General features: G+C 27.1%; 1 protein-coding gene across 1 annotated transcript; it reads right to left on the bottom strand.

Moving 5' to 3' along the window:
• Positions 1 to 93: 93 nt before the first annotated feature.
• On the bottom strand, positions 94 to 26,980 carry LOC135929540 (uncharacterized). Its single transcript, XM_065466170.1, has 15 exons — positions 26,971 to 26,980; positions 12,106 to 12,393; positions 11,466 to 11,973; positions 9,530 to 9,755; positions 8,439 to 9,487; positions 7,319 to 8,385; positions 5,712 to 5,843; positions 5,379 to 5,668; positions 5,195 to 5,320; positions 4,791 to 4,975; positions 4,427 to 4,517; positions 1,664 to 1,802; positions 858 to 925; positions 739 to 793; positions 94 to 413 (listed from the first exon to the last, which is right to left on the bottom strand). The coding sequence occupies exons 2-15, from the start codon at positions 12,383 to 12,385 to the stop codon at positions 229 to 231; spliced, it is 4,401 nt and encodes a 1,466-aa protein (XP_065322242.1). The 5' UTR covers positions 12,386 to 12,393; positions 26,971 to 26,980; the 3' UTR covers positions 94 to 228.

The following is a 26,980-nucleotide window of genomic DNA, read 5'->3' as shown; positions in this document are numbered from 1 at the left end:
ATTTAAAAAAGTGCATCTAACTCTTGGGTTGTACCGGGTTTATTTTTTATGTAAAAGAGAAAGTGTAAACGTGGAATGATTTAGATGGCAAAAGGATGGGCCCAATGTTTAAGATGAGTATAATTATATTTTATACTGCTATATTTATAATATAATTGTAAATCATTCGTTTAAATATTTCTGAAATACAATTTCCTCTTAAAGTATGGATACACAAAGAACAATATATTATCTTTTTTTGCTTTCAATTTTATACGAAAGTTCCACCAATCGTTCATGATTATCGATGACCTTTATATTTCTTACATATTTTTCGTAATCTTCTTTGGATAAATTCGTGTTTTTTATTTTAGCCAATATAATATTAGCTGTCGATTCGGTTGTTATATGAAAATCGTTATTCTGTACTTCATCTTAACATAATAATATAATTTAAATATGGGGACTATAAATTATAAATTTATGTATATAGTATTTTGCCTTGCAAATTATCATTTCGAGTCTAAAGGCTATCATTTTAAACCTGTAAAGTGGCATTAAACGCAAAATGACGCAAAAAAAAGAGGGACAGTTTGCAAAATCACAGAAAGTACCACTTAAAATGGGTCGACTATAATTTTAAATATGTAAAATAAGTTTTAATAATATTTAACAGGTTTGAAAGGATATATTTTAAGCTAACTGCACGAATACTTATGATAACTTATATAAAAGCTATGAAATTTATATTAAAATTACCAAAATGTCTTGACCTATAATTGTTAACGTTGCGCAATATTTCGGCAATTAAATGCTAATGTTTAATTTTTTTTTAAGTAAAAAAAATTATCACTTTGTCAAAATAAATAAATTTTTACCATTTTTTCAAAATTTACCATTTTGTTTTCAACGTATGTTTTGTTTCCCTCGTGAACAAATGTTAAATCTAAATTTATAAAATTATTATTGGTGAAGTTGGGTTGTTAAATCAATTATTTTTCCTAAATATCGAAACCTCTATACTAACATAGCTTATATATTTCTTACTACACCTAAGGTATTGCTTTGACATATCGTGTATAAATATGAATCCACTTTTTCAATTATCAATAAAATTAGTATATTTAAGAGATGATTCAAATAAGAAATTGTTGTGAAACATTTCCATATATTTGTAACAACTTTCTTAAAAATTGTTTGCTATAATTTATATTTTATCAAAATGCTAAATTTACAAAAAATACAGCTTGAATAATTTTATAAGAAAGTTTTCACAAATATATGTAAATGTTTTTTTAAAATCATATTACTTATGCACTTTTGTAATAATTTTTAATATAATTCTATAAACCTTTAAGAACTTTTATTACACTCTTTAAAAAAAATTATATTTTAAGAGAATTATATTTATCTACAAAGGAAATGTAGTAAAATAAAGATAACTGGAAAATATTAAATCTAAACGGGAGGTGAGTTGGACGATAAGTTTAAACTATTAGAAACTCGAGAAAGTGAATTACAGATGGCCGTAATCTAGTTTATTTTTATCAGAGGTCTGCAATCCAAGCCAGGAATTAAACAAGCCATCCGGGTGTGGAACAAAAAATTTGACTTGACCTCCGTAGATCCTTAATTTTTATATAACCTATTTATATTCTTGTTTAAATTATTCCGATTAGATAACCTTTTAGAATTAATGGCATGAATGGTATAATTGGGGGCTCCATTTTAGCGATTTGAAGTCTGTATGCTCTGTGATTACGAGAAGGATCGATTAATAATAAATGATCGTCAAATGACTTTTTGAATTTCATTGGAAGTTTCTGATAGGAATATAAAAATTCATATATTTTATTTAGACTTTGTAAATTTATAAAATCCTTTAATTCCAAATGCACATATTTTTAGAATAGAATTAATTTCTAAATGTATCTAATAACTAGACTGTAGAAGATATTATACATAAAACTGTATAAAATAATTATAATAAATTTAAATTTATTCATTAAGTGATAAAAAATTAATATATACTAAAAGATAAAATTAGTGCTAAATAAATTTTAAAAAATAAAAATTCGTTCGCGCACTTCATTCATTGGCAAATAATCTAATATGTACGTGTTTAAAATTAATTTGTAAAAAAAGAAACACGTTCAAATAGGCAAATGCGTTCGCGTTCATTCATATCTAAAAATACTTTTTTAAAATTACATTTAAAATTATGCATAATATAATAAAATCAAGTTAGCTGTTCGATTTAATATATATTTAAATAGAATTCAGTATATATTATAAGAATTGTTTATCAAAATTTTCATCTGGAACGATTTATAGTTAAACTAAATGCTATGCTAAAAAGCATATCATAGCTGAGGATGGTATAACAGTGTTATTTTGATGAACATATGTTTTATTTCTGAAAATTTAATGAAAATATTTATCTTTTACATGAAAGAATTTTGATAGACAATCATCTTCCAAATTTTTCATTAATTCTTTGTCAAAAAAAAGATTTCAAAATAGAGTATCATTCTTCAACATTTCTTGGCTTTCTATGAGTTTCTTTAAATATGAAATGAATTTATTTTTGATTATTTTATTCTGTAAAGCCTTATCTAAAGCCATTCGAGTTGGAAAGCCGGATATATTGTCTCTTAAAATTAATAATCTATATAAATATTATATTTTTGATAATGATAATTTAGTTTTTATCAATCCTATATATTACCCATCCACTACTGGTTAACAATAAGTTAAATATGAAATGTTTGAGACTATTATTGTTATTTTATGTATCAAATAGTCCAATTGCACGTTATCTTCCCTTTTCAAATTAAAAATAAGGTGACAATTGTTTACGATTTTTAAGGGGGGGGGGGTGGCACTAATAGGTCTTTTCTCAATTTTATCTGAAATCTGTAGATCCACTTATTAGAAGCCTTTGGCCATTTAAATGTTCTAAAAAATGATCTTGGGTTTTCACTTTATTTTATAAAAATGTTTTTATGACAATTTTGAATCATAGTCATTATATAAAAAAATGATTAACGTTCACTTAGTTTTCTTTCAAATTATTGCTTATCGTGATATATTTATTGTATACACTTTTTTGTAAAGAGAAGAATGGGGGATATGTAGGAGTTAAAGTTTTATTTGCTTAAAATCATATTCATGAGAGCATTTAGATTTTCAAAAGTATGATCTATTGAAATATTGATCTATTTTAATAATTGTTTCAAAGAATTAAAACTGAAATGCTTATTGTATCAGGCCATAGCGATATATCATTTGAGTTCGTATCAAGAAAAATAAATTTTTATTTAAAAAAAATCGATTATCTTAATTTAAAAAAATTATTTTTACTTTATTAAATAAAATTTTAAACTTTTAATTGAGTGTCACAAAAAAGTTGAAATAGTTAAAAGGTTTTTATTGGCTTTGAAGTTGTACACCAATGGATAATTCAGGCCAAGGGTTTTTACTGATCGATTACCTCGCTCGGGAAGGGATGATAGAAGAATGCGGAAAGAAATGCCACGATGAATAGAATGCATGATAAGCTGTGGTCAATTCATTTTTGGTAGAAAGTGTCATCATAGTAATTTATATTTATTTTAACAGTTAGAGTCTGAATTTTAGTGAGCAACGTGTTTAGAGGCAATAATACCAAGAATATAAAGTTGCAAAATTTTTTAGAATGATGAGATAATTTTTTAAAAGGAAAAATGTCTGATCTAGCAGGTGTGACAGAATACTGTATATGTGCATGCTGTCCTGCCAACAATTTAAAAAGGAAATCTTTGTTACCTAAAAGTGACCAAATACATTTGATTATTCTTACTGCGAAACAAGATAAAATTATTCTGAGCGCTATCTAGATGGCAGAACTAACTCAAACAAATTTATCTTAAACCTAATGTGTTATAACCCTAATGATACCGATTGCCTTGTTCAATCAATGTTGTAGGCATATAATGTGAGTCTGAATCGGTATTGATCATTATTTATTTATATATTACATATATATTGTAATTAAAGCCCATATTATATTCATAAAATTTAATTATTATAATTAAATAAAAAATATATTAAGGATTATTAAATATATGAAAAAACTCAAAATAGTTCAAATCTGTATTCTAGCCAGTTTTAATTTTTGTTTTAGTATTGTGTTTAAAACCTTAATGTTATAGATTTAGAGACAAGTGATGATATTATCAATTACTCAGATTTTAAAATCACATTCTATTCAAACAGCTATTTAAATTAAATAAGCAAGAACTCAGCCTAAATTTTAATAAATTAATCAATTAATTTTTTAAGATATCCATAGGTGGAAGGTATAAATTATTATAAACGTTCTAAGGCTTTCAAATATCTTTCTTTATATAATATATAATGAACATTATTATACATACACAAAAATATGTGTTATGAATTGAATTACTTCCCAAGTTTGAGCGAGGCGGCTAATGCACACATCATTTAACCCCATTAGTATGGCAAAAAAGGCATTAAAATTTCGGAAATCCTTGCAACTGAATAATTTAAATATATATATATGTGAGACTATTAGCAAAAATTAAAAGTCATTTAAATTTAATATAAAACTATAATCCATCTAACCAGTTGTCATTCATAATCATATAGAATGGATAAATATATTTTATTTATTTAATCTGACCCTGAAAGTCTCAATATGTCATAATATAAAAGAGAATAAAGCTAAGATATATTTAGCATTTTCTCTCCTAAGCAGGAAATGGAATTTTTTTGGCATAATTTAATAAATTATTAGTTTTTTTAATTACTGGTGAGCAATTTTGATAAATTTTCTAAGTAGCTGAACACGTTTATTTAAAAGCAAAGGTGGTATCAAACATAACTCCGTGCATACCCAATTTTGTATGATGTTAAATCGTCTAAGGAATAAATTTAAATTAGCGGTCAGTAGACGATTCTTTAAATTTGGTAAGATGTCACCGTACAATTCAGCCTTCGTGGTTTAAAAATTAAAGGTAAAAAAAAGAGGTAGAAGCGGATATTAATAAAATAAAATAAGTGATAATTAATTATTTGCCTTAAATATAAAATCGATACTAAATAAGAGTAAATTTTTTCTATAAATAAGTATTAGCTTAATTCTTCTTCTAAAGTTAAATAACGAAATCAGTATATTATTTAATTGTAGCTAATATATTTCACCAATTAGTACCGGAATAATATGCTTAAAAAGACACCAATCATATTGAGTCAGATAATAGGCAAATGCCCTTGAATTCATTAAATCGAGTATTTCGAATGTTCCAACGTCAGGTCCGTGCTGTTCTTCTAAGACTTTCTTAATATTATAAATAGTATTATATTAGAGACAAATTAGATTATTTTATTGAATGTACTATATCTTGGATTTTAGACATATTCGTGAAGAAAATTCGGCTATTGTATGGAAGCTTGGAAATAAAATTTATATCATCTTCATCTAATATCTTTCTTTTTCCATCACTATGTAGTTCAATCAATACGCTCTTAAATTTATCATCCTTCTGGGAATCGTAATCATCACGATTATTTATATTATTCAATTTATAGTTATTATCTAAACTGGACAGAATTAATTTTGTCGATATTTGTAGAGGAGCTCTCAGTGTTAAGTGGCTAAGATTTTCCATATAAATTCTAAATATACCTAAAATTTTAGAATAAAAAATGTTAACAAATAGATAGTAAACATTGATCTCCTATTTTGAATGGTGCGTCAATGGAATTACAAATATCTTTTTCATGAACCAAATTTTGATAGTTTTTTAAGGACTCTTCATCCGAAATAACTTCGCAAGTCTTCAAGGATATGTGATTAGAATCTTGATTTTAATAACACAAAATATAAAAAGTTTATATATTTGAATTACAATTATAAGAATTGCTATAATGAGTTTTTAATGTATAAAGGACAAGGTTTACGAGTTATAGATTAAGTAAATTAGGTCTGGCTGGTATAATTAGTCTTTGATATTTTATGTCTATAGGTCTAAACCATTAATTAAATTTTATAGAGGGTCATTGATGAGAGTTGTAATATGATAGAATGTTAATATATATAATTAAATGTCTAAATTTATACAGAATATGATATTTGCTAAAAAAAAATAAGCTATTTAAATCACATCATCAATTACCTAATTTATATTGTTTTTCATAAATAAATAAATTGTTTGATAAGAGAATTTTCAAGTGGACAGATAGTAATTTATTAGTATTAAATTCTTTTGTTGAGGATAAAGATCATGAAAAATTTAGAACACCCAAGTCCTTAGTATATCCGGAATTATTTATTATATTTTATATACATATACAATAATAGGAATGTCAAATCAATAATTTTCACACAAATCCAATTTTGAATGAAAGAAGAACAGACGAATTTTAGTACCACTTCCACAACCATAACCATAAAAAATAATTATTATACTATAGGATTTTATTCAATTTTTCCTTATGTATTTATATAATCGGTAACTTCTTAAAAATCGTAGTTATCATTTTTCATTAAATTAATTGAAAGTTGACGGGTGAAATATCATTTATAAAAAATTGATGAAAATTCCATAGATAGTTATTTTATTAAAAATTTTTTATACTAGAATTTAAAAAAAATAATTATAGAATGTTATAAATAAATAAAGAGCAACTATACAACTCTATTTTTTTTTACTTAGGAGATCACCGGAAAGAGGGTTCGGTTTAATTTTTGTTTCTATATTTCTAGTAGTCTTGCAAAACTTAAAAAAAAATTTGAGGTCGGGCCCCTTAAAAATTATTTAATTAGTGTTAAGTTCCTAAATTTTTAGACTTATTGACCAGATATTTTTTAATGAGAGCCTCCCGATCTGTAAGAATATTTAAATAAATTATTGTCTATTTTGAATTGTATACAAACTCGAAAAATTGACTAGTTTAACCTAATAGTCTTGAATAATTATATCATGATAGAATAGTAAAAGCTAAAATAAATGTAAATGGCTAAATATGTAATATTTTTTTATTTTAAAAATTACAATGAGCTTTTAAGTATAAATTAAAACATTGGAAATTTTTTCACAAATTCATTTGAAGGGAGGGCTAAAATTCTTTTTATTTATAGGGACTGAGCTCCCAATTTGCTTCCTTTAAAGTTATAGACCTTAATTATGAAGACATTTTGAGGCAAGGGGCCTTCTATATAAGTTTCTCCCCTCAAGAATACAAAATAGTTTTTTGCATTTTATACTCTTTACATACATTTAAAAGTTATACTTGTAATTTTAAAAGGAAATATAATAATATTATAATTAAATACTTGAATGAACTGGGCAGTTTTTAAAAGAGGAGAATTTATGAATAGGCTGCTCCCTAAAATATATGGAGAAAATTGAAGAATAAATATGGAGATCTTTTAGAATATGAGATTTAATTAGGTCCGAATAATATGATATATGAAATTCAACTTGATGTCTGTCATCGAAACTCAACTGTTTAGCAAATGAGACACTATTGCCTTCAACGCTATTTCCATTAACTGATTTGCTATCTTTGAATGATGACATCAAACTTTCGAGTAACATCTCAAAAAATCTTAGAAAATGGCAATATTCATAGTCATTATATTCTTGTTGGAGTTCATCGTTGATTATAATGAAAGGCAGGGTACCCGAGATATAGTACCATCTTCTTATGAATAAGAGAACTTGATATTGATTGGTGCAAAATGTCAAATCATCATGGTTAATTGGTAAATATCTTTCAGTATTCTTGTCATATACGTTTACTTCCGTTGAACAATTTAAAAGTCTAACTTTGGATCCATTCCTCGAATAATACCGCCATAGTATTTCGCACAATTTCTTGCAGGATATAAAAATGATATAAATCAGCATAAAGTCCTCGACAAATGTATCACGTCTCGATGATATCAATGAAATTTTTCTGGACAATGATTTCTTCTCTGCGTTGCCATATTTTTTTAATGGAACCTTAAGTTCCTTCTTATAGGGGCTGAGAGAAAAATAATGTCTTTTATTTTTTATTTGAGATTGCGTGGATAAACTTCTTGTCAACAGATGTTTTACTGAAACATTTAAAGGTATTAACAAAGGTTTTGGAATAATTTTGTCTTCGTTTGAGATATGTTTGAAAATTTTAAAAGAGTCGAACAATTTTTCACCTAATGATCTGCTTAAGGTATCTATAGTTTTGAGCGGGTTTTTCGTATAGTTTATATTTAAAGTTTTGTTTTGACCATATCCATCTAAAATCACATGTTCTTGTTCGAGTCCTTTAAAATTAAACGCTCTTTCAAACATTATGATTTTAGTCTCCAAAAGATATTCCAGCATTTTATTTGGTGTTCCAGCTATAACAAAATACCTATTTTTTAAGCGATAAAAAAATATATAAAAAAAAGGTATACATCGATTTACCTATAAGATCGACTATCTTGTTTATTGATAGATTTTCCTTGAAGATCAAAGTCAAATGAATGGGGCTTATGAATTAAATGCGCTTTTTGTAAGTTTTGGTCTGCTGATTGGAAAGAGGGATCGAATGTTGGAGTTGGGTTATCAATACTTTTCCATTTTTCCAAATTTCTACTATTAAGTGCAGTATCAGGAACTAAAAAGAAAGACAAAAAACTACTATTTAAACCTTTTTTAACGTTATAATTGAGTTGAGCATTTTGTTCCTTTAAATAAATGTTATTTGACTGTTCAATCATTGTGCCATCAGTCTGATATTTATTAGGCATACTTGCGTGAGAAGTGTTTTTATGCAAATGAAGATCATGATTATCAAATAATATTCCTGATATGCTACTGGGTCTCTTAAGAGTTTTAGCATCATTATTTGAATCTTGTATATAATTTTTATGAGGATTAAACTTTTTAAATGTATTTATAGGTATTTGACTGCTATTGGTGGATAGTTTGAGATCATTGACTCTTCTTTCATCACTGTTCATAAAATTTGAATTATAGTTACAACTTTGATCACCTAATTTATTATTACCTAGTTTACATTTATTCAAAAAATGGGGTGTTATTTTGATTAAAACGGATTTAAATTTCGAACCCTCGTCACATTCGAAATCTAACATTTTATCTTTGATTGAATTGCCGGGAGCATAGAAGAGATTTTTAAAATCATCAATAAACCAAAAGGCAAAATTTTTATTTAAATCTTGGGGGGTTGGTTCTATGGTAGGTATTACAAAATTTGAAGTTTCCACATATTTATCGACACTTTCTAATATTCTAGATTTTTCTAATATTAAAACATCCTGACCATGTTCATTTAAACGCACTGTATTTGCTTCTACATCCTTAAGAATAACATTAAAATCATTTTTATCAACCCTCAACAAAAGACATTCATTATTATTTGAGATAATTATGGAAGCTGTTCTAGGGGAATCATTTATCAAGGCTAACTTTCCAAAATCTTCCCCTTCATTTAAAGTGCAAACGGATCCCTTTATAAATGTTAGAATTAAAATTTTAATTAATTATTTTACTTTTCCATCAATGACTACATCCACATTTCCCTTCATGATGACATACCATGATGTTCCCTCATCTCCTTGACGAAATATGATTCTATCTTTGGCATGATTATATGCTTCCAGCATTACAACCGAGGCTAACTGACGTTTAACCATTAAAGATAATCCGGATAGAGCCTTTAGTTCTGATATTTCCTGATAAATTAATTCCAATTCTTGTAAACTCCGATTTTCCCTACTTTGATATGAAATATTGGAAAATCTTATAATACTAATTGTAAAATATTGTATTATTTTAACCCTAAAAAACTTAACTTCAATTTTTTTTATATTAATACTGAACTATCGTAAAAATGAAGACTTACAACCTAAATATCAATAATTCCTAAAAATAAGACCACTATTTTTAAAGATTTTTATTTCAAAATATTCATTAAAATATTAAGTTATATTATATCATATATTATAATCATGTAAAATTTTTAAAATATTTATTTTTGCTCATTTCATGCAGAAATTTGCTCATTGTTATGTGCACGCTTCCTTTTTGCAGTGTTGTCCACATACATTTGTTATTATAAGTCTTCTCTGCGAAGAACAAAGTTTGAAAATAATCCTATTAAGTCTTCCTCTTTCATCCTGTCTATTAACAACAAGAACATTATTTATGAATTTTTCGAAGCGGACCTCTTAAATTTGCAATATTTTTAATAATTTCCAACCATGGTAAAACTAAATCTTTATAAATTTTCATGGCAAAATTTTTGATAAATATTATTTGGGTGGGAATTACGTTGATTACCCATTAGTTAATGAGCAATATTTACTATTCCAAAAAAAATAATATATAGGTACCATTATACTTGATACAAAAAAAAACTTTCACCACAAACAAAACTGAATGGCAAACTTAAATTATATAGAAATTATAAATTTTAAAAGTGTTTTTATGACTTGAATTGAATGTTTATTTTATTGTTATTTTTACTTATCTAGAGGAAAATACAATAGTTTAGTTAAAAGGTGGACATTAAATTATTTTTCTGGCATCTCCTCCCTTGTCTCTTAGCATTTTTTCCTTTTAAAATTAATTTTCTAAAAAATTCTATCATCATTTTTATGAATGCTAAGTATTTTAGGATTAATATTTATTATTCATGCCATTGTCCGTCTAAAATAGTTCACTATATATTTCTACCAGCAATCCAACCTGAACCTTTAATCAGTTACTATTTGCAGAACCTAAATCGACCTTGAACAACCGTTAAAAGTTTTGTTACCCTAATTCGAACATTCCAACCGTACCTCTAAAAAGGCATGTAAACCGGGTTAAACTTGTTAAACGGCTAACTCAATATTATATTAGTAAATTTGCTCATAGGTGGCACAGGTTTGAACAACTTTTAACGAAATCTCGAGGCTTAGACAATATTTTTCTAACTAAAATATGGAGTTAGCCGTTTTTTAAAAATCGACTCAAATTGAGCCATTTAACAACACTAGTTTGAACCTTTTGATATTCATTTTTTTAGATTAATATAATTAATTTTAATTGATAAGTCTCAATAACAATTTTTAGATAATTTTGCATAATGCTATTTGACAGTGGCAGCCATCCAAGTTGGCATATGGAGATTTTCTTAACCATGAATTTATTCTTTCTCATTATAGATATAATTTGACAGAAGAGAATATTGGAAATATTTTAATAACTACGTCTTAATATATTTTTTAGAGAATAGTGTTGATGTTGAGATTTTAAAAATATGCTCTTTCATAATTATAATTAGGGTGAATGTGAATATGTTCAACCCGATTTTAAGGTTCAAACTGTAATGATATTATTACTTTTTAACCGTTATTCTTATCTAAACCTTAACCTACTCGATATTCGTTACGTTTCGAATCATCCCTGCATATTACTTATATAATATAATATATTTCATACCTTTTTTTAAGGATAATTTTTATTAAAGCATCCAACCCTCTTTGGGCTAAATAATTGATAGCATTTTCCAAATCGGCAACATCTATTTCCATATTTTCGTTTATTAATGAATATTTTTTAGTCTTAGAATATCTTTCAGTTGTTGTGATATCATCTTTAATTTCTAATTCATTTTCGGTACTGGGAATATCTGCTAAACCAATCCAACTGGGTTGTTGTTTCATTTTTTTACTTCGTTGAAAACTTTTACGCTTCTCCCTCAGATTACTCCAATAAGAAGGCTTTGTTACGAAAGTGGAGGAATAGATTTCTCGAAGTGAAGAATTATTTGTCGGTAAGGGATTATCATCGTGATCAAAATTTTGATAATTTTTGGTGTCATTCTTATTGCTATTTCTTCTGTTGGTACCCTTTTCTATTGTGGTTAGATATTGATCTGTGAACTCGTAATAGATGCTCTTACCCTCTTTAAAAACATTTGATCTTATGAAATCTTTATCTAACATCACTTTTATTTTTAATTATTTTTGTTTATATCAATAATACAATATTTTATTTTTAATTATACAATTTGATTTATTTTATGTATATTTTCTTAAATAAAATCTTATTATAAACATTAAAAGTATAATTCACATACCTTCTTGAATAAATTCTTTTTCTAATAATAATTGGAATACCCCCTCTGAGTGAAGTCTTGAATTAATGATACTTTTTTTTAGGAGTAACCAATCTACCATGACAATGGAAAGGAATTGATTTTTTTTGTTATTCTCAATCTTAGGACGACCACCAGTAATGATCCTAGAAAAATAATCATTTTCGTATTTTGGATATTCTTTGAGCAGTGTAGCTTTAAGGACAGAAGCGGCCCAAATTAATTTAGCTAAATCATTTGATTTGCCACCAATTTCAATCATGCAAATAGCTATATTATAAATTTAGAATATTAAAATACATATTATTTAAATAAAAATGGGGGGAGGGGGGGGGGGGGGTTCTTCCTCCTTAGCCAATTTGCTCGATTTTTAAATATCATTTTAATTTTATGCTAATCGAGATTATCCCTATACCCCCCCCCCTTCTATAAAATGAGCTACAATATTTCATTAGTATAAATTAAAAATTTTAATATAATGACTTTATTTACAATAAAAGAAAAGACTTTTTTTAAAAAAGGATGTATAAAACCAAAATTATTTTTTAAAATGTAATCCGGCCAAAAATCTACATAGAGCTGGCTAAAATTTCTCCTATACATTTTGTGGTAAATATGCTACCCAATATACCCCCCCCCCCTTCCCATTACAAAAATTCTGGATATACTTACCTATGTCATAATACATTATCATAAATTATTAATAAAGATAATGTTGAATATGTTGATCGATGTTATTTTATTATTTATTTTGGCAATTCAATTTGTATTTAAATTTAATCGGTGAATTTTATATTAACATTTTTTTTATATATCAATTTGTATTAGTTATTTTTTTTATTATTGTTTAAAAAAAAGGATATATAAAGAGATAAAAAAAAATGTAATGGATCTTGAAAAATAAAAATGTAATTTTTCATATAATAAAATTTAAATTATGATTAAAAATAAAATGTGATGTCATTATCTATCAAATAATAAATGTGGATTTTAATTCAATTCTAACATGGAGGCCAATCTACGTCTGAACTTTGCGTAAGTATTTCAGAATTTGATCTTGATTTTGCAATGTACATTTATTCTATTTCACGCCTTTATCGATTATAATTCTCTTACGATGGATGCTTTGAACAATTCTACATATATGACTGAATTTGTCAAGCTGGATTTCCCCAAATTTAGTAGCGATGACAGCGCCTACATAGGGAAATTGCAGAATTTCTTCAACACCAGCAAGATCTCCAACGGAGAAAAGGCCGCTTTATTTCTCCGAAGTCTTCTTGATGACGAATTCAATAATATTGGAGCAATTTGCACTGAGGAAGACTTCCAGGACCCAATCGCCCTGCTTGGCAAATTCAAGTTACAACATCCATCGAAGACCGAGAACACTAAACTATCATTATTTTATGCTGCAATTCAAGGCAAGGATGAGACATTTTCGGCTTGGGTCACGCGCGTAGCACGACTCAATAAAGAATGTAAATTTAATATCATTCAGAGAATTATTGAGAAAGTGAGAGTATCTTTCATATTCCAAAGATGTCAGGAAAGCGGTCAAGAGCTCTATGACCATAGAATACATTTACAATCTAGGTCTAGAGGAAGACATCGCGCACCCAAGTGGCATCAAGGGCGAGATGAAATTGTTACATTTGAATGAATCACCTGGTGTACAAGAGGTTAATCACATGGGCAGAGTCAAAAATAAATACGTAACAACAAAACCCACTCAGGACTCTCACGCACATGGTAAATCTCTCATCAAGCAACCCCAGTTCATCAATGACAATCGCCCCCGACAGCATTTCGAAGAACGTTACGATATACCCTACGACAACGACCGCGACAAACGATTCAACGGACAGCACAGCAACTTCCACGACAATCGTTTTGATCAAAGTTACGAAAATTGTCACTATAACCGCAACCGTTTCGATAATCGCAACGATAACTACCAGGACGATCGATACAACAATAACGGGTACAACGTCCATGGCAATCGCCACGACTATCATTGTGACCATCATCAAAGCCCTGATCGACGGGATGACTGCTATAGAGGTGATAACCGAACCAACTATCCCCGCCGTGGTCAGCACAGACACAACCCTCAAAATATTAATGGTTTTCCGAAATATTCGTCGAGGCCCAACCAGTACAAAAATGACAATAACACTTACAATAGATCTTCTGATTACAAAGATCGTGATTGCCAATTGAATACGAACCATGCTATGAACAACGAAGTAATCGATGATGACGACGACTCAAACACAGACCTTAAAGAATATAATCTGCAGAATTTAGAAGTGTACAATATGGGGGTCAAGGATACCACATATGACGCGTACAACGTGACAGTGAGCTTCAACAACATACCCACTACCAGGTACAGTATACAGCTAAGACTGTAGGCATAACCGCGATACGTAAGACGGACATGAGACTCACTGGTTATGACGGCAGCGCTATCAAGATATTAGGTCTTGCCAATGTGAACGTTAAGTATGAAGGAAACTCACATACACTGGAGGCCATTGTAGTGGCTTGTGATAAGATCCCCCTGCTAGGGCGTATGTGCCTCCACACCTTCAACAACATTTTAAAAACGTTCTTAGTGGGTAATGTAGAGAAAGATCTCGAGATAATAATCTCGACAACAAAAAAGACCTCGAATCAACTTACTCCTACAAACACAAAATGGTCAGACAAGAGAAAGCTCACCTGAAACCCGATGCTGTGCCTAAGATCATACCTTCAAGGAACATTCCGTGCGCCAAGATCGATGCAACGACTCAGAAATTGGATTGCTGGCTGAAGTACGACAAAATAAACCTTGCTCGAAAGGAATCTAGATGTCCGATGCCATGCACAAGCGATCCGGTTTGGATATTAGCTAGTTGTCTTTACTTTACCAAGACATCGTTCGGTTTGAAAAGAAGACTGCACCATGAACATGGGTGGCGTATTGCGTGGTGATCATGAATGTTAATGACGTTACCACTCAACTTATCCAAGGAAATCATAAGCCGAATTTCTTTGAAGGGTGGAATGTTGAATATGTTAATCGATGTTATTTTATTATTTATTTTGGCAATTGATTTATTTTTTTATATATCAATTTGTATTTAAATTTAATCGGTGAAAATTTTATATTAACATTTTTTTTATACATCAATTTGTATTAGTTATTTTTTTTATTATTGTTTAAAAAAAAGGATATATAAAGAGATAAAAAAAAATGTAATGGATCATGAAAAATAAAAATGTAATTTATCATATAATAAAATTTAAATTATGATTAAAAATAAAATGTATTATAATTATCTAACTATAATAAAACGTGGAATTAATTCAATTCCAACAGGTTAGTAAGAATTAAATCATTCAATAATTGGCAAATTGATTTTAAAAATTTTCTTATATTATATATAGCTGATCCTAAGTTTTCATATAGTTCTAAAACCTCTACTCTTATTTTCTCATAATTGTGCCGTCCCACGGTAGGTTAATAACAGTAATTTAATAATAGTAAATTACACATGAATGCCATGTTTTTTTAAAAATTATTAGTTTTTACAAGTAAAGTGGCATGAATAATTAAGAATTAAAACTCATCCTTTATTAAAATAATCCTAAATTCATTTGCCTTGAATCAAACAATTATGTTAATGTTTTAATCTAATTTTAATAGTAGTAGTTATATGTATATGACCTGCCTTTGATATCTTTAAATATCTGAGAATATGAAAAGTTTATTTATTGCCCCAGATCAACCAAGTAACTACTATGATTGGCCGTTCAAGCTTTTTTTTATCACATTTTTATATATTTATTTGCCAGTTCAGACTCTCTAATTTAAGAGCTTTTTTTAGTTTATTCCTTTTTGTTAATTTAATAATCGAAATTATTTAAAGTAATTAGAATAACATGTAAACTGCATATATGAACATATTTGGAAAAAAATAAAATAAATAAATAGTACAATTTGATTAAAAATAGTTATCCTCCTCTGGTGTCGGCCATGAATCTTTAAATAATTTAAAATTATAACGCAATATTTCGAAGCTGATTTTTTGTTTAATTAGAAAGGCCCTTGAGATTGTTGTTTTTTGACTCTTATGGGTAATTAGTTTGATTAGCAATTTAGCCTCTTTCCCAAAGCAGTTTGTTATCACTATGGGTATAAAATATTGTTATCGACTAGATGTTATGTTTATATTTTCGGAATTTCCTTTTTCCGCTAAACCTACGATCGTAATTATTATTAGATGAGGCGAAAATGTCTATAAATGGGAAGTCCCAAGTTGAATTAGATTGATTTTGATTGAAAATTTGTTCTGCAATTAGAATCCATTAGAGATATGGGCCTTTAAAAGTTGAAAAAAGGGTTTTTAGACAAAATGCCTTTTATATATAATTGAGCTAGTCATTTAAATTATATATAGCCTAATGGTAGGCCTTTAAAGTTTGTTAAATATTGTATAAAAATTTAAATATTCTAGACCGGATTAATTAACAAATGTGCAAAATTTCAAGTTGGGCCGAGATCAGGTTTAGGAGGAGATATGGCATTTTAATTATTAGTCAATTATAAAAATTCGTAATAAATCATTAATTGTAATAATTTTAAGCTAAAAATTTTTTAATTATTTTTTTATGATATAAATAATAGATTAAATAAATAGAGGTGGTGGGGGGGGGGGTGGATATTGTTAATTTATGTAATATATTTACTTCGTTCCTAAAATTTGCACAATTTGGATAAACATGTACGTTGTGAAGATCCAAGAAATGTACTTACTTATATGATTAATATGATTAACTAGAGTAAATAATTATAAAATTTACTTTATCTGACGTTAAAAATTAAGAAAGATGTTATGAAAATTTCTCCAGAAGATAATTTTATTATCAACGATGAATGAGAAATCATTAAGCAATTGAAGAATAAATTTAACATTCTCGAAATGAAAAATTAAGATAGTATGCCAAATTCTTGGATCTTAAAAATAAGGAAATTTTCTACACTGAATCCATGGCAAGGATAACAATGTCAAGGTAAAGGGTGTTTTATCCATTCCCAATATTATAAAGAATAGTCGTGCTTTTCAAGACCATATTATAGATATTATTAAAAAATTTCATAATTCCAGTTAAAAGAATCGTATAATGCCTAAAACCATTCTATATCAATAAAGGTTAAAAGAGAGAGAAGCAATTAAAGAAAATACACATTTTATGAAATTACTCTAATTTTAAAGAAACTGATGGATATGAAAGTGAGCATTAGTAAATTGCATATCTAAGACAAATTTTTTAGAATAAAATGGGTTTTCTTAAATCAAAATTTATCAAAAATGTTTTTCTGATTGTGTAGTAGCTCTATATAAGAATAAAATTCATGATCTAAATCATCATGAACTTGATTTAGGAATCAAAGATAATGAGATTTTTTCGTAACAACTCATGGGAAATTGCCAAAAGGCTATCAGAGACAGCTACCTTCAGCACCCATATGAGAATCAAATATTAAACATTTTAGATTCATTAATTTTTTTTTAAAGCAAATATCACTGGAATTAGTTAAGCATGTGTAAAATATAATGAATATGAAAAAAAAAAATTTCAAAAGGACAAACCCATTCTCGGAATACAAAGGTTATTAAGGAAAATGCAATGTATTAAAATTAAACAAATTGTATTTTGTTATTAAGATTTAAGGCTACACTTTATTGTAATAGAGTACATATATAAAGGATTTTGTAAAAGTTTTATATAAATACATTTTTTCATTTTTAAAAATTATATTATATTATATTATTAAATTAAAATTAAATCATTTTAATATTGTGAAAATTAAAAAAATTAATTTTGTCTTCAATGTAGTTATAATAAAAATTTTATTTGTATTTTATGAGGATCATCAAGTAAATTAACCAATGCACCCCCACCCCTACCATAAGTTGTATAAAGAAATTTAAATGACACTTTTAGCTCAGTTTTATCCAAAGATGTTTAAAATTGAAGGGAGTGTATTTTGCCAAACATGGTCCATTTTTTTCATATATCAGGCGTTGTTTGGAGTTGGGAGCTAATATATTCTTTTTTCTTATAACATAAATAAATTATCGTAAAAATTTTAAAAAAATCTGAGGGGGTTAGTTGAAAATCGTGTTTTTTTCTTGATTTGTCATGGAATTCACCCATATATTTATAATAGTTTGGTATATATTTGGTTGAAGTTTCGAAATTAAAGTATATTCCATTATACAATATCTCCCGGAAACGTAAATTAGGAAACAACTGTACTAACAAAGGCAGAAGATAAATGCCTCTTGCAGTTCTAGCAAAAATATTCCAACTGATTATGATATTTAATTGTCTTATTATATACCCCTGCGACAAAATGATGACAGCAACAATTATTAAATAAATTTTTTGAGAACCTACAAAAATTAACTGACAATTTTGCAAAAACAAATTAAATTACAATTATAATTTGTTTTCAATTAAATTTTACAATAAAAGGAAAATTTTCAAAAATCAACTATACTGAAATTAAATTTTATTGGGCGAAGCTGGGATATACGATGATTTTGGCGTGGCGAATAAAAAGGTTTAAGATTGCATGTTTTAATAAGATTAATTTTATTGGGTTAATTAATCATGGTGTGTATATAGATTGCAAATAAGTTCTAATTTATTTGTGAATATAAATTAAAGTTTAAGAGAATTATATATAATAAAATATTATTAATTAATGCGCATATTCTTCAGTTAACACAAATTAAAACAAGATTTTTGCTCAACAGGGTACACTATTAACTTTTTTAAACTATTTTTAGAAAAATCAACCGAATAAATCAACATATAAATATATATGCTTTGAGTAATTTTGCGATAAAATATTTTGATTGAAGAAAGATTAAGTTAAGGGAGTGTAGCTTAACAATCCTCTGAGTATTTATCTCCAGTCTCCCCTATTTTAGTCTTAGATTTTCACATTTATATTAATGCCAATTATAAAGAAATCGATCATGCAATCATATTCTTATTAACCCTACTTTTGGTTTTAATAATACTATATAAACGGTAATCATTTCTAAAATCAATTATTTATTATGGATATTTACGTTTAATTATATATTCTAATTTGTTCAACAAATTAGAATATGTTTTATTTTCATTTTATATCAATTTAATATTAAAATCTACCTTATTATTTTAGTTTGCAAATTAAGGTGCTAACCATTTTATCTATAATTGATATTTAGATATATGAAGCATAAATATATGCGATTATTTTTTTTTATCTTAAAACAGGGAATTGATTTTAATTAAAAGATTATAAAGATCCATAAAGTCAGGCTCGTTAAATTTTTTGCCCGATCCGTTAAATTGTCCTACCCGCTTAAATTTTTTGTACAAGTTTAGAAGAAATTTTTCGGTGAGATGGGGGACAGAGGGAGTGTATGGGGGAAATTTTTAATAGCTCTAAATGATATTTACAAAAACAAGCAAATTCCCCCCCCCCTCCTTCTTAACATTTATGTCTATGAGGTTATTGCCAGAGTCAATATGTGCAATATCTTACAAAAAAAATGTGAAAAATCTGATATTGTCGAAAATGTATCATAAAATTTTGGGTAAATTTGTATACAATATACGATTGACTCATATTTATCAACCAATGCACATATTACATTAGTCAGCGTAGTATCGTTCATATAGATATTTGAAATCTACAGGGTAGATTACACGTGCTGGAATACATTTCCAACAAATTATATTATTAAAATTTAATATGCGCAAACAAATGATTTAAATTTAAGTAGCACAATCATTTTTGGAGAACAGTTTTTAAATTTTTTTGACCAAATACATTCCAGGTATGTCTAAAATATACCTATCCTATAAAATTCAAATAATTTATTATGAACTTTTGAGTTATTTGTTATTTATAACAGAGACCTGCAGGCACCAGGCATTTTGATTTTTTGGGCCGGGCCTGAAATTTTTTTAAAAAAAATACCCGAGCCGGGCCTGGCCGTATATTTTAAAACCAAATATTTGAAATCGCCATTATTAGCTATAAAAATCAAGAATAAATAAAATATATTTTAAAAAAACCGGGCCGATCCTGAAAATATTTTTTTTTTAAAATCCAGGCCGGGCAGAGCCGTGAAAATGGTATCTCTGCCGGTCTCTGATTTATATACTGACAAATTGCAATATGTGAATTGACTAGAATTTTAATTAGTAATGTTTGTGCGAATTCATTGCAACATATATATACTATATTTAATTTATTGGTAATTATTTAAATTAAAAGTTTTGGAATTATAAGATATAATTTGGATAAAATACTAGATTATTAATAGTATAATGAAAAGGAGTCCATTATCATGTTCAAAATAAAATTCCCTAGCCTCGGAGACTCCGAACATATTCCCCGGAGACAGTCTCTTTCCTACCCACTTCATAGCTCGAGTAATATTCATCATTCATAATACCTTTTTTATATCAAAACATAATAGAAGTGATGGCTTGCGTATTATTTTTCTGGGTATTGAGTTAGACGTTTTTAAAATCGGGTAAAATCGAGCTGTTTAATTACACTACATAATATATACAAAATTATATTGATAAAAATTGATCTCTCCTTTACCTTAGATGATTTATATTATTTAAATTTAATTTACTCTATAAAATTATAATACCATATCACTCTTATTTATAGTAATGTAAATGACTTTATAGATATTATTTAATTTTAATGTTTCGAATTTTAATAAATTTTTTGTTTGATATTTTTTTTGTCATTATCCAAATGCAACGATTAAATATTTATAATATAAAATTATATCCTTTTTTTCTCCCCTTTCCTTTTCCCATTTTAATTTATTGCATAATAGAAAAAATCGATAGAGAATTTTATTTTTTTTTTGAATATATCGTCATTGTATAACATTGCATTTATATTATTTATACGAAAAAATTAATATAAAATAATGTATTAACTAAATAGTTAAAAGGCTCATTTTATCAATAGAATCTGTAGTCAAATAGTCTCCAGTTATTCGTGGCATTAGAAGAATTGAAAATCATTTTAAACTTTCCTAATTCTGGGCTAAAATATATATTTAACAATGCCTCTTTAATGTTTTTATTATAGGTAAATATCAATAGAATATATAGTCAAAAATAAGGTTGGATTTGTCAGATTTTCATAACTAATTATATGATTATATTATACGTATAATACTTCAAAATATTTCAATATATTTTAGAAGAGATTAAAAAAGAAAGCAAAGTCGTTTTAAAATCCTTGAAAATTGCATTTTATCGGTTACTCGGATCCTTTTGACCATTTTTAAAATTTACAGTCATCAGTCTGGCGGCTCAATCATTATTTTAATAAATTCACCCAACCCGGCATACAAGATAAATTTCTATCCTAAAAAAGCCTTCTGTGTAAAAATATTTTAATGAAAAGATAACTTGTGCCAAAATTAGTCAAATTAGTCGTCTTGATCTTAAACTAACAAGACTAAGACAAATATAAAGTTATCTATTAATATTTAAAAACCATAAATGGTTCTGCCAAGTCCTCTAACCCCCCCCCCCAATATAAATGAATTCAATTATAAAATGTATACTTATACTATACACTAATGTCAAAATGAATTTATAAAATTTCAGGCTCAAGAAGCTATAATTCAATACCTAGTCACAAATATATGATACTCGAAGGAAAGGAAACATTTAGGAAACTAAATAAATCAAACCACTTCTATGAATTATTACTCTTGTTATTATGTTTATATAATATCTAAATTCCATTATTATGATAAATGGCTTGAAAAATTGAGTGATTAATCCTTCAAAATAATTTGATAACTACTGAGTAATCTCTCTCTTTTTTTAAAAAAATGATTGTATATAAAGTAAATTTTTTAATTATACTTAATTGTTTATTATATACTGATATTTTATTTTGAAATATATATTATTTTTTTAAAATTCAGTTACGGAAATTTTAATATTATAATAATCTTTTTGAACCAATAATCGATATTTTTACTATGATCAAATTTTCTAAAAATGTAATTTTTAAATAGACGCTAGAACTATTATAATATATTTTTATTTCCGGCTTTTTCAATTTAAACTTTAAAATATTTCCTATAAATGCGTTCTACAAGCTTAAAAGTTTCAAAAAAATTATTGATACATATAATAATTAGACCTACAATTGGCGTTTCTAGGAAAAGCCAAAATATGCATGGCAAGGCTACTTTTAAACTGGGAAATGCCTTGTGAGTTGTGACGGGTTAGAACAAATCAATATAGGCCGTTTAGCACATTATCAATAAGAGACACAGAAAATGAATTACCCAGCTATAAATTTTCTTCAGAATTAACTCCCTTTGCAGAAAGCAAGATGGTAGGGCTTTCAATTGCTTTACAAAATTGTGTCACAATTAGAGGGTGACCCCCCCCCCCCTTATTTTTTTAGTTTAGATTATTATCCTGCAAATAAAAATATAATTGGATTATATTCTATATTTTACCTCACTGCCTACCCTTTAATTTATCTGGTTATCCAAATGTTTAATTTTATATAGATATAAATAGTTATTTACTATACCTTCAACCCATGGTTGCTGAATCTTTTTTGTTTAAAAGATTTTTGGGACGCTCGCCCCCATTTATTCTGGGCAGGCTTTTAGCTCTCTTTTACCAGGACTTCGGCTAGTTATGCCTTAGATACACCGCTTTCCTTTCTATAATTACTTACTGAAGTTTTGTCAAAATATCTTGATTATACTCATTCAAGGCAATTATGCTGGAATTTTTAAAGAATCGTTAATTACAAGCATTAAAAGAATATAACATTGTGTTATATTATAAACGACGACTATGTATTGGATTTAGCTATATAACCAATGCTGAAGCAGTCCCAAAGTTTGTTATACCAGGATGTTAGGTTAATGCATCTGGTCTTTTTAAATTAACATTGTAAAGAACCTACTAATTCAAAAGATGTAAGATATTATTGTTAATTGCTTTGTAACGGGGTCTCTTCAATCTGATTCCTCCATAAAAAAAATAGATTAAAAATAAAAAATGAATAATTAAAAATTAAAAATTAAATCTTCAATCTCATATCTGCAAACAAAGAAGATGCCTATCTTTCAAATTACAAATAAAAAATGTTAGTACAATATATTTTATTCATTTATTATGTTTCATTTCAATAAATCACAGACAGAAATGTCATGGATGAGTTGATCCTCAACCTGGACAAAAAGACACTGGACAAATATACTTAACAAAATACCGAGCAAAAATATTCCATTAAATTTGTTTAAATGTTTAAAAATGGGAAATTTTAATTGCCCACGTTAAAAAATTTTTTGAAAATTGGGGTATTTTTATCATATGTTTTTTTGTCCAATGTTTTTTAGGTATTTTTGCCTAGCAAATTTCTGCCTAGGACATTTCTGTCCAGGATTCTAACATTGCCATCCTCTTTTCTCTGCTACTTCCAAATTGAATATAAAAAATTTTTCCTGACCCTTTTGTATAAAACATATACAGAAAAATAAATGTGTGAAGAGATTATTTATTATTTCATTTTTTCTCTTAAAATGGTGTAATGGTCTAAAGGCCTCTTTGCCCTTAACAAATGGTGATGGAAAGCACTAAATGCCTTCGTTCACAATGATTTTGGAATGAAAAAAGGCATTTGAAGGGTTGAAAGTTCTTTTAGGCATGGAAAATAATGGAAAAGGACTAATGTTCATTTGATGATTTCGGAAGCCAAATTGCAATTTAGGAGAAAGTCAAACATCACATTAATTAAAATCATATTATATATTTATTATTTTGCAATTCAAGTTTTGGCGTTAAGGTTGAACGAAAAGAAAATTCACATTTAGGGCAATTATTGAAATTTAAAGGATATTTCAGATCAAAAATTTATTTAATTATTAATAGGTACAGGTATATATATATATCATGATATAATTAATAAATCTCACCATAATCCAGTGAATTACAAAGATGCCAAACCTGTAAAATTGGTTGCATTCTAGATTCTACTTAACAATAATCGCAGATAAAATGATGGATATATTTGTACAGCAGCTTGTAATATATTATCGGTGGAGGATTTCAATATGAATAAAATATTTTAGGATTTTATGAAGGATTTTATGCTTCATCGGTAAATGTCTAAATATTTTTAGCGTAATCAAAGATATCACTTTCATATTATATAGGTATCAATAAATACGAAAATCAAGTTATAGTAAAGTGTCCAACGTTAATAGAAATATATCTAGCTTACAAACCTCTCTTCCTAGTGTAGAATCTTGAGAAACCTATATACATAAATCTGATTTTGGTGGTATAATATTCTTTAATAAGGAAGACCGGGGTAATTGGTATTTTACCTTTTTTTATCATAAAGGTTTAAAACAAAAGCAAAACAGAATAAATTATATATTTATATATAACCCAATTCCCAATCCATAAAACAAACTACCTATAATACTTTATAAGCTATGACTAATTATATAAACTTTATTTTTTAGTGCAAAAATTATTAGCAATTCCAATAAGAGAATGTAAGGAAACGATCAAATAAAACATTTTTATATGCCCATTTTGACCACATTGTAATTTCAATTATTCTTTACCTTTGCGATTATTTACATATTTTTATTCCAAATTTCACACGAACTATTTACTAACATTCTTTTTTGCTTAAAGATATTTTTTTTATATGGTATTAAACGTTAATTTTTCAAATTTTTTTTACGGTTCTAACCAGAAGAAACATTTTAACCGTTCAATAGCTTTGCCCCAAGGTTATAATATTATATATATATATCGTTACTTCTAGTTAGGTTATAAATTTTAGTTAAATTTTATCCTATCATTATGACTTTAAGGAACATGTATATCAGTTTTATCACGAGGATAAACGATAAATATATTTGATAAAAACAAGTAGAGGACAATTTTTGTAATTTTTGCGTAAAAAACAGGTTTTTAGCCAAATAGGGTAAACCAGAAAGATTTCCCAAAAGATATACATAAGTAAAAAGTTATATATATAAAAATTTATCTTCACACCAAATTTAAAATTTTTATGCTCAATGGGTAAAATGTTATTCGCGCTAATATTGCTAGCTCTTGTTCCTTTAATCGCTTTATCCCGGTCTCCCCCACTATTGAAAGATTTAAGATTATAGTGTAAGGAAAGATTTATTATAGTTTGCTAGAGAGATTCTCTTAAATACATGGAGATATTTGTTCAATTAAAAAAGAAAATTATAGTGTATACTTAAATATATTCATAATTTTTTTTGAATAATCAAATAAAAATTTTTACTTTATATTCATTAAAACTAAACACGATAATGGCTAAAATATTGCTTAATTTTACTAAATCTACAGGCACATGCCGAAACAAATTTACCAAGCGTGGAGTAGCGAGTTAATTTACTTTGCTTTGTTATGACATTTTAATAAAACACCGATACGAATATGATAGTTATGGTTTATTTCAGCCGGAAAGACTAAAAAGGGAGATTACACAACTTTATATTTTAATGTATAAGTTTTAAACCCCGAAATCAAAAGTTCACTATTAAATTTTCAAAATGTTAAATATAAAATAGAAATGCGAATCAAAATGTTAGGCTAATTATAAGAACTTTAAAGCAAAGAATTAATTTAAGGAGTTTATTTTTTTTTTATATAATTAACTTGAAAGTATTTTTTTCAAATTTTTCTTTAAAATAGTTTCAGCACAAAATATTTTAAATAGATAATTTAAATAAAATATACATTTACATGCATTTATTTAAGATTTATTTGAGTCTAAACAATCCTCTCATAACATTTTACAAGGGACTAACAATTTTAAAGCGTTAAAAAAGCGGAAAACATTGTATAATTAAGATTTCTGGAACACTAAATTATTGACTAAATGCGGGAAAACTTTATAAACGGGGACGTTATATAAGTGGATTTGTAGACTCTATTTCCTTTAGGGTGCGCCTGGTCTGACTTATTTTGATATACTTATTTTTGTTTAGCCTAGGCTAAACAGATTCTGAATTAGGACACCCTTTTGTTTGGTGGCAATGTTATTTTTCATATTTTTTCCCTTTTCTACCTTTTAGGCTGTTTAGTCAAAGCTATATAGCCTGATAAATAGGCAACTGTTTAGTAATTAGTCGAACCAGGAGACCTTTTTATTATTTTTCAAATTTTTTAAATAAATTAATTCACCAATATCGTCACTGCCTTAAAGGAGGGACAAAAGTGCTCAGAACTTCCAAGTAATTCGACCGAGCACAGATAAAATATTATTTGAGCTAAAACCTTTTTTAAATATTTTTTTTTTAATTTTGGAACGCACGCCTTAAAGATAAGCAACATAATTTTTTTTAATATGAATTTAATTATTAACTGGTCATCTCTTTTTTTATATGGTTCATATAAATAAAATTGATATCCAAAAACAAAAGATTTAAAGTTTAGTTTTTATTAAATTAACAAGAAAAAAAATGACGGTTTATAACAAATTCTTAGACATTGTGTCAGATATATACAACTTCGAATATTGTTAGTTTTATTGGCTGAATTAATTTCATTATTTTAAATAAAGGGGGGAGGGGGGGGGGCATTTTATTTCAATAAATTATAAAAACTTATAGATATGAATTATATTTATAGTATAATAATACTATCAATGATTTATAAAATTAAAATATTGATAATAAATCAAAAATGTTCTATATATAACAATAATATACATACCTATTAATAG

This window comes from Gordionus sp. m RMFG-2023, chromosome 1 (genome assembly GCF_954871325.1).
Source record: "Gordionus sp. m RMFG-2023 chromosome 1, tfGorSpeb1-WG-v2, whole genome shotgun sequence".
Classification (NCBI taxonomy): Eukaryota; Metazoa; Nematomorpha; class Gordioida; order Chordodea; family Parachordodidae; genus Gordionus; species Gordionus sp. m RMFG-2023.
This window is presented reverse-complemented; position numbering and strand designations above follow the sequence as displayed.

Bases quoted from the DNA above. Each gene is read 5' to 3' on its own strand.
- LOC135929540 (XM_065466170.1), bottom strand. From the start codon at position 12,385: ATGATTGAAATTGGTGGCAAATCAAATGATTTAGCTAAATTAATTTGG. The intron at 9,756-11,465 runs GTATGAAATATA...TTCATATCAAAG, and splicing joins AAAATTATCCTTAAAAAAAG to TAGGGAAAATCGGAGTTTAC. The intron at 4,976-5,194 runs GTACTAATTGGT...TAAACCACGAAG, and splicing joins TTTTTAAGCATATTATTCCG to GCTGAATTGTACGGTGACAT.